The sequence below is a fragment of the Taudactylus pleione genome, unplaced genomic scaffold (assembly GCF_031769625.1).
Source record: "Taudactylus pleione unplaced genomic scaffold, aTauple2 ptg000054l, whole genome shotgun sequence".
Lineage (NCBI taxonomy): Eukaryota > Metazoa > Chordata > Amphibia > Anura > Myobatrachidae > Taudactylus > Taudactylus pleione.
Window position 1 is genome coordinate 3,549,855 of NW_028284456.1, and position 15,112 is coordinate 3,564,966.

At 45.0% G+C, this 15,112-nt stretch overlaps 1 protein-coding gene across 8 annotated transcripts in view; it reads left to right on the forward strand.

Moving 5' to 3' along the window:
- The window catches only part of LRRFIP2 (LRR binding FLII interacting protein 2), a 137,236-nt gene that overhangs the window by 43,428 nt on the left and 78,696 nt on the right, over nucleotides 1-15,112 (forward strand). For 4 of the 8 annotated variants that reach the window (XM_088464165.1, XM_088464171.1, XM_088464191.1 and 1 more), the window contains exon 5: nucleotides 8,479-8,532. The exons of the other annotated variants lie outside the window; for them this stretch is intronic. In XM_088464165.1, coding sequence (XP_088320291.1) covers nucleotides 8,479-8,532 — 54 coding nt within the window. The remainder of the gene's footprint in view (nucleotides 1-8,478; nucleotides 8,533-15,112) is intronic. 8 annotated transcript variants of the gene reach the window in all.

A 15,112-nucleotide genomic window follows, 5' to 3' on the forward strand; every position in this document is an offset into this window, starting at 1 on the left:
AAATAAGTGAACAGCTTTGGTAGCAGTAATGCATGTTCTATTTCTTTTTTTTTCTCTTCCTTTACCTGTGTAAATATCACATATCTGGCCTGATTCACTGTTAGGAGTAAGTGCAAAAAAGGGATAACAGTCTATACACTGCGGGTGAGCACGTTTAAAATGTGCAGATAGATTTACAGTTAGGAAGGGCTGTGTCCTAGCTTATTCTATATTTCCTTTTAAAATCAAAGCTGCCCAGTGTTTGTTCTCTACATGCAAAAGCAATCCATATTTTCCCTGCATGCAGAAAAATAAATGCATTTGCACCTCTTGCATTGCAATATGGTTTAGTCCAGGATCAAATAGCTTCTATTTTGCTCTTATTCCTAGTTCTGAATTAGGTCTATTGAAAGAATAGACACTTCAGCATTTTTTCCCTTTGTTGCTATGTAAATAGCATGAACACCCATTATTACATACATCAGTATGTCATGTTTTTTTGGATTTTGATTATACGTTTAGGTGCTATAGTGCAGTGGATTCCAAACTTTCCTGAATCATGGTGCCCTGGAGTGTCAGCATTTTTTTTCACGGCGCTCCTAGGCCAAAAGTTTCTTATTGAGAAGTTTAGAAATACTTATTTATTAAAGTAAATTGTGCTTACCTGTCATCCTTAAGTTCAGTTATGTAGTACTGTGCTTCTGCTCATCCACATAATTATGCTAGGCAAAACCAGTGCTGGTGGCTGCCAATCACTTTCACCATAAATAATTTGAACTGGTCCTGGACCACCAACCCGGTGCCACGGCACCCAGGTTGGGAACCACTGCTCTAGTGTAATTTGACAGGTAGCCCATGTGAACAGGCCTTGTGTTACTTAATAGTGATTCATTATGTCTTTCTGTGCATTCAGCCTGCATGTATTGCTCAGAAATAGAACATTATTGTGAAGTGAGTCTTATTGATGTAATCTGTTATTGGCTAAGCACGCAACAAGTGTCGTAAAAACAAGGGTATTACTGGGAATTGATTCATTTGCTCTCGGGCCCAACCTTAGAAGGTTCCATTTCACTAGCTATCTTTACCACCCGTTTCGCTCTTCTATTATGCTGCTGTTCCAGTGAAAGCTATTTATTGCTGACAATGCCCATACTTTACAATCAGGAAACAACAGAATCTGAAATCCAGTTCCCTTCCACGTACTGTACAGTATGTGCAGTTGATTTGCACGCATGGGAAATCTTTGATTAGAATGGTGAGCTATACATCGACATACATCTTCAGGTTATGCTTATTTAAATCTTTCAAAATATTGGGAATTTCTTTAGCAACTGCTTATGGCCAGTCACCTCCCTGCATTCATCAACTCACAGGTCTCCGTGGTGCAGTGACCAGGTAAAATGTTTCATCAAAGGGTCAAACTTGATATTCCAACAACAAAGCATCCCAGGTGCAGGATTTTACTTAGAAATGATAGCATGTTAGATATGGCTAGTGAATTATTAGAGCCACAAAATGAGTACTCCTAGTATCCTTATCAGTAATAGAATGAAGATTCAGTATCTGAGAATGACCGATTCCTGTAACAAAGCCAGTCTGTGTTGCTGACCTTAAAATCGCAGAACGACAATGAACATTATTATTTCCTTTCTCCAACTTTATTTGGAATCCTTCCAATGTTTTTTTTCAGCAGCAGTTATCACACAGTATAATAAACAGATATAGTACTTCCTGGATGTAATTTTTCCTTGTCATGAGGGGCTTTATTTTTTATTTTTTTTATCCCTTTACTCCCAAGCAATGATGGCTTGCCTTGTTTGTACATCTTCAGCTTTACTGGTCCTACAAGGAAGCCCTGTGATTTAGGTTTTAGAGTTAGTATCTGTAATTACTTGCCTCACAGTAATCACCTTTATTGCCAGCCAATTCTTGTGCCGGGATAAGTTCGTTTTGGATAAAGTTTAATGGTATACTGGTCAAATAAAGGCATCATCATGTACAGAAGGGATGCAGTCTGACCGCAGGGATTCCGGCGCTCAGAATCCCGGTGCCTGCATCCCGACCTCCGGAATCCTGAAGGTAAGTAGCGGGGTTGAGGTTAGGCACTAGGAGGAGGGTTAGGCACTAAGGAAGGGGGGCTCAGTTTAGGGTGCAGGGAGGGGGAGGTTAGATTTAGGCACTAGGGGTGGAGGTTAGGGTCAGGTACTGGGGATGGAGGGTTAAGAGAGGGTGAGGGTTAGAATACTGACTGACACTTGACAACGAGCAGCCGGCATCCCATACCCATCCCGTTCAGAAATATTCTACAGTGAAGTATAAATCCTAATACAGTTGCCCTACTCATTGCTTGCCAATATTTTCATTTACAGTCTGGAACCAGTGCCCTTACTGTTTAAAATGATTATTACAAAGGAAGACCACTATTACTGGTTTGTTTATGTTTAGCCCTGACTAACTGAACACTGTGTCTGGTCCCTCCTGACGCTCCTCCTGTAAATTGGTCTCAAGAAAAGGTAGGACTATACAGTCCCACCCTCCTGCATAAAAAAAAAATAACAAAAAAAATTGTATTAGGTTTAAACACCACTTCAGTCCCGATCTGTACCTTTCTCTGAAACCAAATATGTCGAAATATTGGTTGTATAACTTATTATCACAGTAAAGGGGCCTTTCCATTAGCAGATAAATTTGTACGATGAACGATTTATCGTTCAGTCGTTCAATTTATCTGCTAATGGATAGGCTCTGAACGATAAAAATGCACACTCTTGCATCCGACAAATTGGGACTTTTGTCTCTCCAACATGTTGATCAATTATCGTTTATCGCTGACAGATATTAGAAATATCTGTCGCGGTGAACAACGAACGATTTTTTAATGAAAATTAATAGAAAAATCCACTCCCAGAATGATGTCATGCAATATCGTTCGTCGTTTGCAAAAATGTGTCATGTACATGACAGATATCTGTCACAGCAGCCCCAGGAATTTTCAAAAGATAAATCTTTTGTCTTTCAGAAAGATCTGCTAATGAATAGGCCCCTTAAGTTATTATCTAAATCTTCATTTTTCCTGTGTAGATGAATACTAATTTAAATACTCAAATATACAACACTGCAAAATTTACTTGACATTATCTGCAACTTTTTCTATTAGTGTGCGACAATATAAGCAATTCACTGTCGCCCTGCACGTCAGTAAAAATATCACAGGACACACATACCATAGTAAGAACAATGAAATTCTAGTTATCATTGCACCTGTTGTTTTGAGTTTTATATTTTCTCTTATATAGTGCACTGTATGTGCGGCATTCCCCCTATACCTATGAGCGAGTAAATCAGGGTACAGGACACACACCGTTGTGAGAACAATTTAATTGAAGACTAATACCCCTTTCAGACATCTCAAGAATCCCGGGAATTTGGCCTGCCTCAGCCAAATTCCATGGGTAGCCGCGTATGTCTGAAAGGTACCTACCGGGGAACACGTTCCCGGGTAGCCGCCCCTTCAATCGACCACGGTTTTTCCCGGGACTGAATGGTGCTACCCAGGAATTTACTACTCCTGGGCTGCAGCAAGCAGCTTTTACATTGGCAGCGCAGAGCGTCCTATAGCGTCCTCACCACCCCCGCGCCGGTGGCACTGACAACCAAGTCAGCGACCATGGCCAGGTCCTCAAGCACAGAGAACCCCAGCCGGACGTCGTGGACACACACCGGCGCTGGAGACCGCTGGTGGTTCGCAGCTACAGCAGGCCGCCCGCACTCCCGCTGGACCACCAGGGCAGATAGGAATTATTTATTTTATTAACTATTTTAATAGTGGCTGTATTTTGATTGGACGGCGGCCTGCTGCATGATGATATCAGTGGCAGCTGGAGAGGGGATAGGATAGGAAGAGCAGAGGAGAGGCAAGTAATATTTAAAACTAAAAAATCTGGCTTATGTCTGAAAGGAGTCTACCTGGGAATTTCCCGGGTAGACACTGTATTCTGAAAGGGGGGTCGCGACCAAATACCCGGGAATTTGCACAGGAGAAATTCCGGGGTCTGAGTAGGAAATTTCCCGGGTCGTATGTCTGAAAGGGGTATAAGGGGGTATTCAACTAGCCGCGGGGTTTACCCCACTACTAATTGCCGGCCAAAATCCCCGCAGCGCAGGTAAAAGCTGTTCAATAAAATAGCCTTTTTCCTGCTCCGAAAAATCGTGACTCACGCGCAGAAACACACTGATTCCACATAAACCGCGGAATCAAATTATTATTTTTTTTTCCACGTGTGAGCCCGATTTGGTGTTTTTTTACGCGGATTTTACCGCGCACCTCCATGAGCTGCGAGGTAAAGTCCGACTGCGGGGACTTGCGCGCAAGGAATCCCCGCTAATTGAATAGGTCCAGTGCGGAAATTAGCCGCAGGGTAAACCATGAGGCTAATTGAATATGACTGTTCACTATCCGTACTGTATGTGATTGACTGACAGTCAGGGAATGTTTTTGTATACAGTGCTGTAGTTTAATTCGCAGAGTGATAGCATCCTAGTGGGTAAGCAGAAAATTGCACCATCTCAGTTCATTTAGAGCACACCCGCAGCTGTGCAGCATGTTTTTTTATGACGCGACAAAGACCCCTCTTTAACGTGACTTGAGACAGGACAACTTGGGAAACATCTGTATGTCCTAATCATTGTTTAGAATAAAATGATGTAGTGTTAACACATGTTAAATATTTTAACTAAGCACGCTTACATTAAGTGAGGTGTCCCTTTATGGGAGAGTTATTCTTTATGGTATTGTAAATAGAGTATATTCATACTATGACAGAACTGATTATATTTGCTTATTCAAAGTGTCCAAATATATTTTCTTTGCTTAAATTGTTGTATTGACCGCTCCTCTTATAGTCACCAGAAAGTGTTCCCTGAGTACATTGGCCCTCATTCAGAGCCGCTCGTTAGCGGCAGTACGCTCGTTCCGAGCGATGTTTGCACATCTGCGCATGCGTACGCTTTTTAGTACGCATGCGCGAACCAGTCAGTGCGGCCGAAAATCGTTTGTACGCTATATAGCGAGTGCCTGCTATTTTGAGTGACAGAATGAGGCGTATGTGGGTGGTAACAGGGGAAGGTGCTTGAAAATGGGGAGTGGAGATCCGAACGCAGGCGTGCTTAAAGGTCAAAACGGGCGTTTTATGGGTGTGTATATTTAAAACAGCAGCGTCAATGACCACGTCACTGGGTTATTTTATAGCCAGAACTGCTCGCAAATTTGTGGTAGCAAACACCAACCACAAGAATAGCGAGCAGTTCATACGCTGGTCGATGTACTCGATTAATCTAATAAATAGCGGACATGACGTATGGTGCGAGCGGCCAGGGGGCGTTTTTAACAAATAAACGAGCGTATGTTTTGCTCGTTCGTTCAGACTTAGAGGTGTGAACAGACTGCAATGTGCGTACGGATCATTTGAATAGCCACCCCTTGTTTTTAAACGAACGACCGCAAATAGCGAACGGCTCTGAATGAGGGCCATTGTTTTTTATGAAAGAATTATAGAAGGTGTGCAAGAGACCTCTTGTAATCACCAAAGAATGCATGATCTTAAAGATCTAGGTATGACAGATAGTGACAGTCCCAGTGTTCTGAATACAGATTTAATTCACAAGCAGTTTCATTTTGTCAAGTGGATTATCTTGAATTTTACGATGTGAACAATCCTGTTGTGTTACATTTCTCACATGTGGTCTTGTCTTTGTGCTAAGGGGCTGCACTTTACTGACAGTACTGCTACAAAGTTTGTTATCCCATGAGAATTTTCTTAATATTTGCATAAATGTGACCTTAAATGTGTACTGATTTTCATTTAAAAGTGCATACAGACGGTCAGATTTGTTGTCCGATATGAACGATACCGATTTTAAAAATCGTTTATATCTGAAAGAAAAGGGCCTGCAATGTTGAAAGATGCACCTTTGCGCATGTCAGATAACGATATCTGACATCGTCGTTGTTTGCAGTCAGATTTTGACAATTTCATTCATTTTAATACTGTCTGAAATCGTTCAAATCATTGGTAAAATCGTTCAACTGTTCATCTGACAGATCTGACCGTGTATATGCACCATAAGTCAGTGGCTCTCAATCATTTTTCACTTTGGTACCCCCTGGCAGCCCATTTGTGTTATTTGTACCCCCATCATTTGCACAGTAATAGATTTGTATTGAATATAGTTGCTATTGAATATAATATTTAGGTTTAACTATATTAAAGCCATAAATGTGCTATAAGCTAGATTTAAAAATAATTACAAAATAGAATTAATTGTACATATGTATTTCTCACATGCTATAATTTAAAAAAAAAATGCAAAACTGACAAACCTATAGTCACATATGCTTTCTTTTACCGGGATAGACTTTTCCGTTTCACTATTGGGGTCCTACATTTCTTTCCCTATGTATCTACTTAACACCTGGCTGTCCCGCCCCACCAGCCATTACAGAAAAATGTTCAAGAACGTCACCGAGTCGCCCTGGGGGATACTTGTACCCCAGGATAAGAACCACTGATCTAAGTCGTACAAATTGAAAAAAGGTGAACCCAATACATAAAATAGCAAAAAAAAAAACATACTTTTTTCTTTCATTTATTGATAAAATTATCCAACATTAACTTTGTCTGAAAAAGTCTGTGAACCTGTAGGATTCAGCTACTGTTGTGATTCATTTCAGCAGCAATGATAATGGTTTATCAGTCCCCCACTTTAGTTGGATATATTTTCACCCCATTCATAATTACACATTGGATTCAACCCATGGATTGGGATGGATATATTACATGAACTACATCAAACATTGCCACTACAATTTACTGGATTAAGGTCTAGAGGCTCATATACCCTTTCTGGCAAATTTAATGTTGATTCATGAATAAATGAATATATAAACTAAGAATCGGAGTAGTAGCCCATGGTAGCACCAATGACAGTTAGATGAAAGCATTACAGTATTATTACATTACTACCGGTACTTTATGTCCTTGTCAAACTTTTTTTCTCTGCATAAAAACAATGCCTTAGTGATTATGTAAACTAGTCTTGTTTTTAGGCAACTTGTCTTTGGGGACGCATATAAAATCAGTTTAGGACAAATTTAGAGGCTACATTCTATAAGAATTCAGTACAAATAGTATGGTGGCCTTCAGCCCTTTCAAGGATTGTTAGATTAACCAATCTTGAAGAGAATATAAACGTAAAAGATTTGTTTGATTAACAGGTTAAATGCCATGCACTGTTATGCTATCTTTCTGTACAGTTTATGAACATATATATGAAGTTATCTGCCACCCTTTGCTTGGCTTTTTAAATATTTGCAGTTATTTCTGGACCTGCCATGTCCACTGATGCTGTACATGCTTCTTTCCACTAGTCCATATATCAAGAAATTGCATTTTCCCTAGACTATTACACCTCAATGAAGCTGAAAGGAGAGTTCTGTAAGGACCTAAGGGAACTATGGGTAGCGAGGACAACTAAGATCAGTGGGTTTAATAGACTCATCAGATGCACCTAAAAATGTATCCCTTAATGCATTGGTTCCCAAACTTTTTTAAATCACGATGCCCTAGATCAGTGATTCCCAACCTCAGCCCTCAAGGCACACTAACAGTCCTGGTTTTAGTGATATCCATGATTGTGCACAGATGGTTAAATCAAATAAACCAAGGTACTAATTAAGTCACTTGTGCTCAAGTATGGCTATCCCTAAAACATGGACTGTTAGTGTGCCTTGAGGACCGTGGTTGGGAACCCCTGCCCTAGATTATCAGCATTTCTTTCACGGCACCCCTAAGCCAGAAGTTTGTTGTTGAGAAATTCAGAAAACAATTAAGTAAATTGTGCTCATCTGTTATCCTTAGGTTCAGTTATGTGGTGATGGACAGGCTTGTGCTTCTCTTTGTCCACATATTTACATTACATTGACCATAAATAATTTGATTTAGTGCTGGACCACCAACAGCAGAGTATGGAAACCACTGCCTTCATGTATGCATTAAACAAATATCAGGTATTAAGGCTGCAATCTTATAAGCCATGCCTTTTGTCATTGAAGGTTTAATGCCTCATACAGTAACACTAAAGGCCCGTAATTTATAATTTGTTTAGATGTATGCTCTTTTCATGATGTTTCAGCCAAACCATTGCAGTGTTTCTTTTATTGGTTGCATGTAGTTTTTAAAATAACCCTATATTGCATGATCCTTGGTTTTGAAGACCATATGCATAGACATTTGTGTCACTATCACTTTACTAACAGGTATATTCACATTAGATGTTTCAGCTGTTATTAAATTTAAAGTACAGTGTGCCAAATTATTTGATCACATTACACGTGTAGATAGTAGCTTCTTGTTTGTATGTTTTTATTCTGACTCAATATTGTCAATACTCAATATTGTCATGCCAATGATTAATAATCCTATTTACTTTCTTTCCTCTCAGGAGGATTCTGACCGGGCCAAGTACTCTCACCGGTCTAGTCAGCGTCCATATCTGGTTTGTTCTTGACCAAATTTTTCTTTCTTTTTTTATTTTTTTTCTTTATATACAATGGTCTTCTTCCACCACTAATTACTTTTCTTTGCGATTTTTCTTTTCCAAGGAGTCTTTTTAAGTTTGACAGTTAGTAGAATCCATAGTACTCCGAGGGTTAGTTTATTTGTATTACTATATACAATTTTAACCTATTTTGTATCATTGATGGGAGAAAGCGAAGTTATAACTTTTTATATAGCATCATTTAATTTAGTTTTACAGACACTATGGGCTGAATTCAATTCAAAGCGATGTTGAATAGCACCGAGAGGGAGCTCCAGAAGCTATTCAATTCACTGTGCTGTTTGGGTGGGATAAAGGATTTCTTCTCTCGCCCCCCCTGGGGATGCGAGGAGAAATCCGACAAAAGTGCTGGGGTGTGCAGCTGTTTGCCAGCTTTGCGCAGCGCTAACAGTCAAGTCGCGAGAACCGGCTTTCTTAGACTTCACCAATTCAAAACCAGGCAAACAGCGCAGTGTATTGAATAGTTCCGGGAGCTCCTTCCCGCGGCTATTCATAATCGCATTGAATTGAATTCGGCCATATTTAGCTGCCAAAGTCTCAATCTTTGTTTTCTCTCCCTACTGCAAAGGATACTTAGGGATATATTTACTAAGAATGATGTCTTGCCGAGATTGCATTCCTGTGCATGTTTTCCCTGGTTTTGAAATACGGAGATATACTAAAGACAAGAACGGGTATAAAAACCACAATTCTATAGGCAAAACACAAATAATAGTCAATACACCATCGAACCAACTCGCAATTACTTTCCATAGACTGGAATACAACAGGCGGACTTACTAAGAATCTTGTTTGCAAACACAGTCAAACATTGAGCAATCTCTGGCCAAAATAGAAGTTTTAAATAGACTACCTAGTCAGCAGCGTGTTCAGCAGAAACACTGCACAGATCAGTGTGATCTGTGCAGTGCTTCTGTGCTAAAGGTGTAGAGCATTACTAGCCCTGGACCTCTGAGCCCATTCTTGTACAGTAACATCGGGGTAATGCACAAAAAATAGAAGTGGATTCTATACAGTGCTCATTATTGTTAGATGTTTATAATAACCAATTTAATGGAATTATTTAAACCAGATATTTACCCAAAAAGATATTGAGACCAAGTATAGTTTGTGAACAATCAATCACATTTATTGAAAAAATAAAATGTGTCAGAAACACACAATCAATAATAATACACATTAAAACATCCAAATAACCTAAGAATGAGGGAGTTCCCTGATTCATACCATAGTTGGCTGGTGGTGTGTGCAAACAAGATGGTAACAGACAATTTCCGGACGGAGGCAGATTCAACAAAACACCACATGTGCTTTGCCGTTTAGAATGGTAAGTCAGGGGTCCAATCAATGTAGCATTGCATCTGCATTAATGCATGTCGATCAAAGGTCCCTCTTCAAGCGCAGATCTTGTGCAGAACGGATCTCCTCTGCAGAAGCCGGGAGACAGAGTGGGCTGATGTGGTCGCATGTGATGCGACTTTGCAAGATGAAGCACTTCTGGGCTCCAGTCCCATCACATGTGACCACGGCAGTTGAGTGGTTAATACCCTCAAAAATAGTTGAATAGTGTTATTTTCCTTTCATCCCCAAAATGTAACCTTTGAGGTACTCCAAGGCTCTGTACTCGTAACCCTACAATTCTCTTTAGAATTAGATTAGATGAGATTTCTGGTTATTTAGTCATTGTTGATCATGCATTGTGCAGAAAGCTGTTTTGTGTGGGGTGATCAGCACAGGAGTTTTTTATTGCAGCATTACACATGCATCACTTTTTTCTACTTCAGGATCCATAGGGTATCCACAGGATACCTTGGGGTATAGGTGATGACGTCAGGCATCGGGCACCATAGAGTTAAGTTTTCAGCCTGCCAGGATGCACTAGGGTCCCCCTCCTATACCCCGCCCCGAGCCAAGGCATCTCAGTTTAGTTTGGTGCCCGGCCGGAGTCGGATGCACCTGTTAGAGGGGGGCCAAGAAGAGCCCCTGAAGTTTTCTTCTATGCAGCTGTGGCTGCACATCTGGAAGTACAGCATGGACAGTCAGTCCTGACGTCCATGCTGTCTTCCCTACACCCCGCCGGTACCAGAACGCCGGTACCGATCCGCGGATGCTGGTAGGCATCTGGGGTCACAGCTAGCGGTGACACCAGATGTTCAGGACCATGGCCGGATCTAAGGGGGACAGCAGGTAAGCAGCGGGGGCGCCGCGGTGGGTCCCCGCTGAAACATGGTCCAGAGTCCCCAGGCAGGGGGATCCCTGGGGACTGGCTGCAGCGTGGAGCCAGGTACTAACCTGCGCTTCCACTACCCCCCTGGGACAGCGGACCGCGGCAGAGCGGTAGCGCTGCGGCGTCCCAGGGGTTAAATGCATGCCAGGGGAGCGCGCCTTCCCTGTCTCACAGCCGGCGCCTCCCGCGCTGCACACAGCTCTCTCTGCATGTGCTGACTGGCCTTGTGGCAGCGCTCCTCCCCCAGGCCGGCCTCCTCGGTGGCCATCTTACATAGCGCATGGTGAACGCTGCTGGAAGCTTGGAAGCGGTGGCATCGCGGTCTGGGTCCCCCGGCATACCTCTCCTCTGTCTGGTTCAGGTCTGTGTATGCAGCGCTGTGTCCTACCAGGCTCTGTGTCTGTGTAGTTGATTATCAGCGCTGGTAGTGCAGGAATTGAATTTCTTTGCATTGTATGTGACTTCTGCTAGCGCTGCTGCCTGTACTTTCATTTCTACTGTCAGCTTTTTCACTGTCCCTGATCCTTTTCTACTAAAGCCCTTGCGGTGCGGTGATTGCAGGGTGGTCTCACACTATACTACGAGTATCAGTGAGAGGGGTCACATACTTACCACACGTTTACCATCATGTCTGAAAGTGACTTCCTCTCCAGCTTTTATGTACTACATGCAAGGTACCTATAGCGGAGGGGGACGGTAGCGCGGAGGGGCTATGTCGGCAGTGTTATTTATTGACGCGGCCGATTACTGTCACGGCTCCGGTACAGGAACCGCCCTGGGCCTGTTTCGCCAAAGTGCTTACAACCCTCGTGGGCCAGTTAGCTCCGCAGCCTGCCTTCCCTCAGATGGGATTGTCCCCGCAGTCAGTGGTGTCGTCACCCATGCAGGGTTTTCCAAGACAATTGATGGTACCCCACAGTCTCCCTATTTCCCCTCCGCAGGTCGCTCATGAGTTTGCGGGGGTTACTTCGTTAACAAGCTCTGTACAGCATTTGTCAGACGCGTTGCAAGGGGAGTCTGTGTTGCAGCCTCACAAGCGGCCGGTGGCATCTGTCTGCTCCGTATGAGGATGACGACAGGACGTGCGATGATGGGGAGATTCTGGATCTTTCTGACCAGGAACGTCCCCGTACTAAAGAGTCGGACGCTAAGTCTAAGGTTTATATACCTGGCCTTATTCGTGCAGTCCGCACTGCTTTAGTTATTGAGGATGAGGAGCCTCCGGTTTCAAATTCCAAATACATCCTTTTTCAAGGATGTTAAGGGCGATGCCACAGTGTTTCCTCTTTCGGGGCAATTCGTGGACCACCTAGAGGAAGCGTGGAAACATCCAGGCAAACGGTATCAGCCTCAAAGGCGTTTAGCAGTGGCGTATCCATTTGCAGACAATTATTTTGCCAAGTGGGAATCTCCGCCACAGGTGGACTCCCATGTAACACGCCTGGTCCGAAGTGCCACGTTGCCCATGCCCTCCATGTCCTCCTTAAAGGATGCCACGGACCGTAAGGTGGAAATCTGCCTAAAGTCCGTTTATTCCCGGGGGGGGGGGGTAGCAAGGCCGGCTATGGCCATTTGTTGGGTGGCCAGAGCTATGGAGCGCTGGGCTCACACTTTGGAGGCGTCCTTCGATTCCGACTGTTCGGCTGAACAGACGGAGTTGATCGGCAATCTCCGGGATTCGGCCACTTATATCAACAAAGCGGCCTTGGATATCAGTACCCTGGTGTCTCGCATTTCTTCGGCAGCTGTTGCTGCTCGTCGCACCTTATGGTTGCGATCTTGGAAGGCAGACGCTGATTCCAAAAAGGGCTTGGAAGCGTTGCCTTTTAACGGAGAAGTTATATTTGGTCCGGACCTGGACAAAATTGTAGCCACACTGGCGGCAGCCAAATCGGCATGTCTCCCGTCTGCTGCAGTTCCTTCCGGTTCAGGTACGTCGTCCTTTCGGCCTTATAGGGCCCAGGGTAGGCCTAAAGCACAATCCTTTCCCCGACAGGCTGGTCTCAAAAAATCGGCCAAGCCCCGGAAGCAGGCCTGGAGTACCAGGCGTCCGGCCCCTAAGCCAGATGACAAGCCTGCGGCCTGACGGTCTGGGCCTCCCTTTGGGGATCCCAAAGTGGGAGGCCGCCTGCTGCAGTTCGCCCGGTGTTGGTCGGTCACCACGACAGACACTTGGGTTCTCGAGGTGGTCTCCCACGGGTATGCCCTCTCCTTCCGGCACAGACCCCCGTCTCGATTCTTCACCATGGGTCTGCCATCAGACCGGAACAAAGCCACGGAATTGCGGAAGGACTTGCACACTATGCTCCAGGCTGGAGTTATAGTGCCTGTTCCATTCTCCCAGAAGGGCCAGGGTTTCTATTCCAATCTCTTTTTGGTGCAGAAACCCAATGGGTCGTTTCGTCCGATACTCAACCTCAAAGCTCTCAACAAGTCTTTGCGGGTACTGAAGTTTCGGATGGAGACTCTACGGTCCATCATTCTGGCGCTGGAACCTGGGGACTACATGGTGTCATTGGACATACAGGACGCTTACCTGCATGTCCCTATTCTTTTACGCCATCAGCAATTCCTCAGGTTTGCAATCCGCAGCGAACACTTTCAGTTCCGGGCATTACCTTTTGGCCTGGCGACAGCACCACGTGTTTTCACCAAGGTGATGGCGGTCATGGCGGCTTCCCTGCGGCTGCAGGGAGTCCGCATGTTGCCGTACTTGGACGACTTTCTCTTAGTGGCAGGATCTCCGGAGCTCCTTCTACGCCACTTGGACCTGACCATTGCGGTACTGCAACGGCACGGCTGGTTAATAAACTGGCAGAAGTCCACCCTGATCCCGTCTCAGCGGATTCTGCACCTCGGAGCCTTATTGGACTCTGGACAGCAAAGGATCTTTGTGACGGGGGAAAAGATCTCTGCCTTGCAGTTGAGGGTGCGCAGTTGTCTACAGAGCCGCCGGGTGTCTCTGCACTCGGCGATGAGGTTACTGGGCTCCATGGTGTCGGTATTCGACATGGTGAAATATGCCCAGTTTCACTCCAGACCTCTGCAGCACCTGATCCTGTCCAAATGGAATGGACTGCCTCAGAGTCTAAAGTCCCAGACGATGGTGCTCACTCCGGAGGTTCGCCTGTCCCTAGCCTGGTGGTTGCAGACGACCCATCTCAACAAGGGTCGTCCGTTCTGGGTGGCGAATTTTGTCCTGTTAACAACGGACGCCAGTCTTCGGGGCTGGGGAGCAGTGTCGGGTCCACACTTGTTCCAGGGCAGGTGGTCTCAGGCAGAAACAGAGCTTCCGATAAACATTCTGGAGCTCCGCGCGGTGTTCAATGCCCTCCGGCAGGCACATCAGGTACTCCAAGGTCACCCAGTGCAGGTCCAGTCGGACAACGCTACCACCGTGGCCTACATAAATCGGCAAGGAGGAACCCGAAGTCGGGCGGCTCTCGTAGAGGTGTCCCGAATCCTGGTATGGGCGGAGCTCAATCTCCCGGCCATATCAGCAGTCTTCATCCCGGGAGTGCTAAACTGGGAGGCGGACTTTCTCAGTTGTCAGGACGTTCATTCGGGGGAATGGTCCCTGCACCCAGACGTTTTTCAACTGCTGGTTAACAGGTGGGGTCTACCATAGATCGACCTCATGGCGTCCCGGCACAACAACAAGTTGCCGGTGTACGGGTCTCGCACAAGAGACGAAGAGGCGTCTCTGGTGGTTGCTCTGTCCGTCCGGTGGACGTTCCGGTTCGCTTATCTGTTCCCTCCGTTTTCCCTTCTTCCACGTTCCCTTCTTCCACTGTTGATCGCTCCTGCATGGCCCTGACGCCACTGGTTCTCAGACCTTCGGGGTCTGTCCATGGACAGTCCTCTGTGGTTGCCGCTACGACCTTACCTTCTGTCACAGGGTCCTTGTCTTCACCCGGACCTGACTCGGCTGTCTTTGACGACGTGGCTGTTGAGATGGCCGTGTTAAGGTCCAGGGGGTTTTCCAGCTCTGTAGTGCGAACCATGCTAAGAGCTCGGAAACCGTCTTCTGCGAGAATGTACCATCGCGTGTGGCATACGTTCTTCCAGTGGTGTCGACCGCGGGAGTTTCGTCTGTCTAGAGTGCTAGCCTTTCTACAAGCGGGACTAGACCATGGGCTTCGCCTTGCTTCTTTAAAGGTGCAGGTTTCTGCCCTGTCGGTCTGGTTTCATCGTAGGATTGCTACAATCCCTGATATGCGCACCTTTATGCAAGGTGTTCTGCGAATTCTGCCGCCATTTGTCCCACCTGTGGCGCCTTGGGATTTGGCT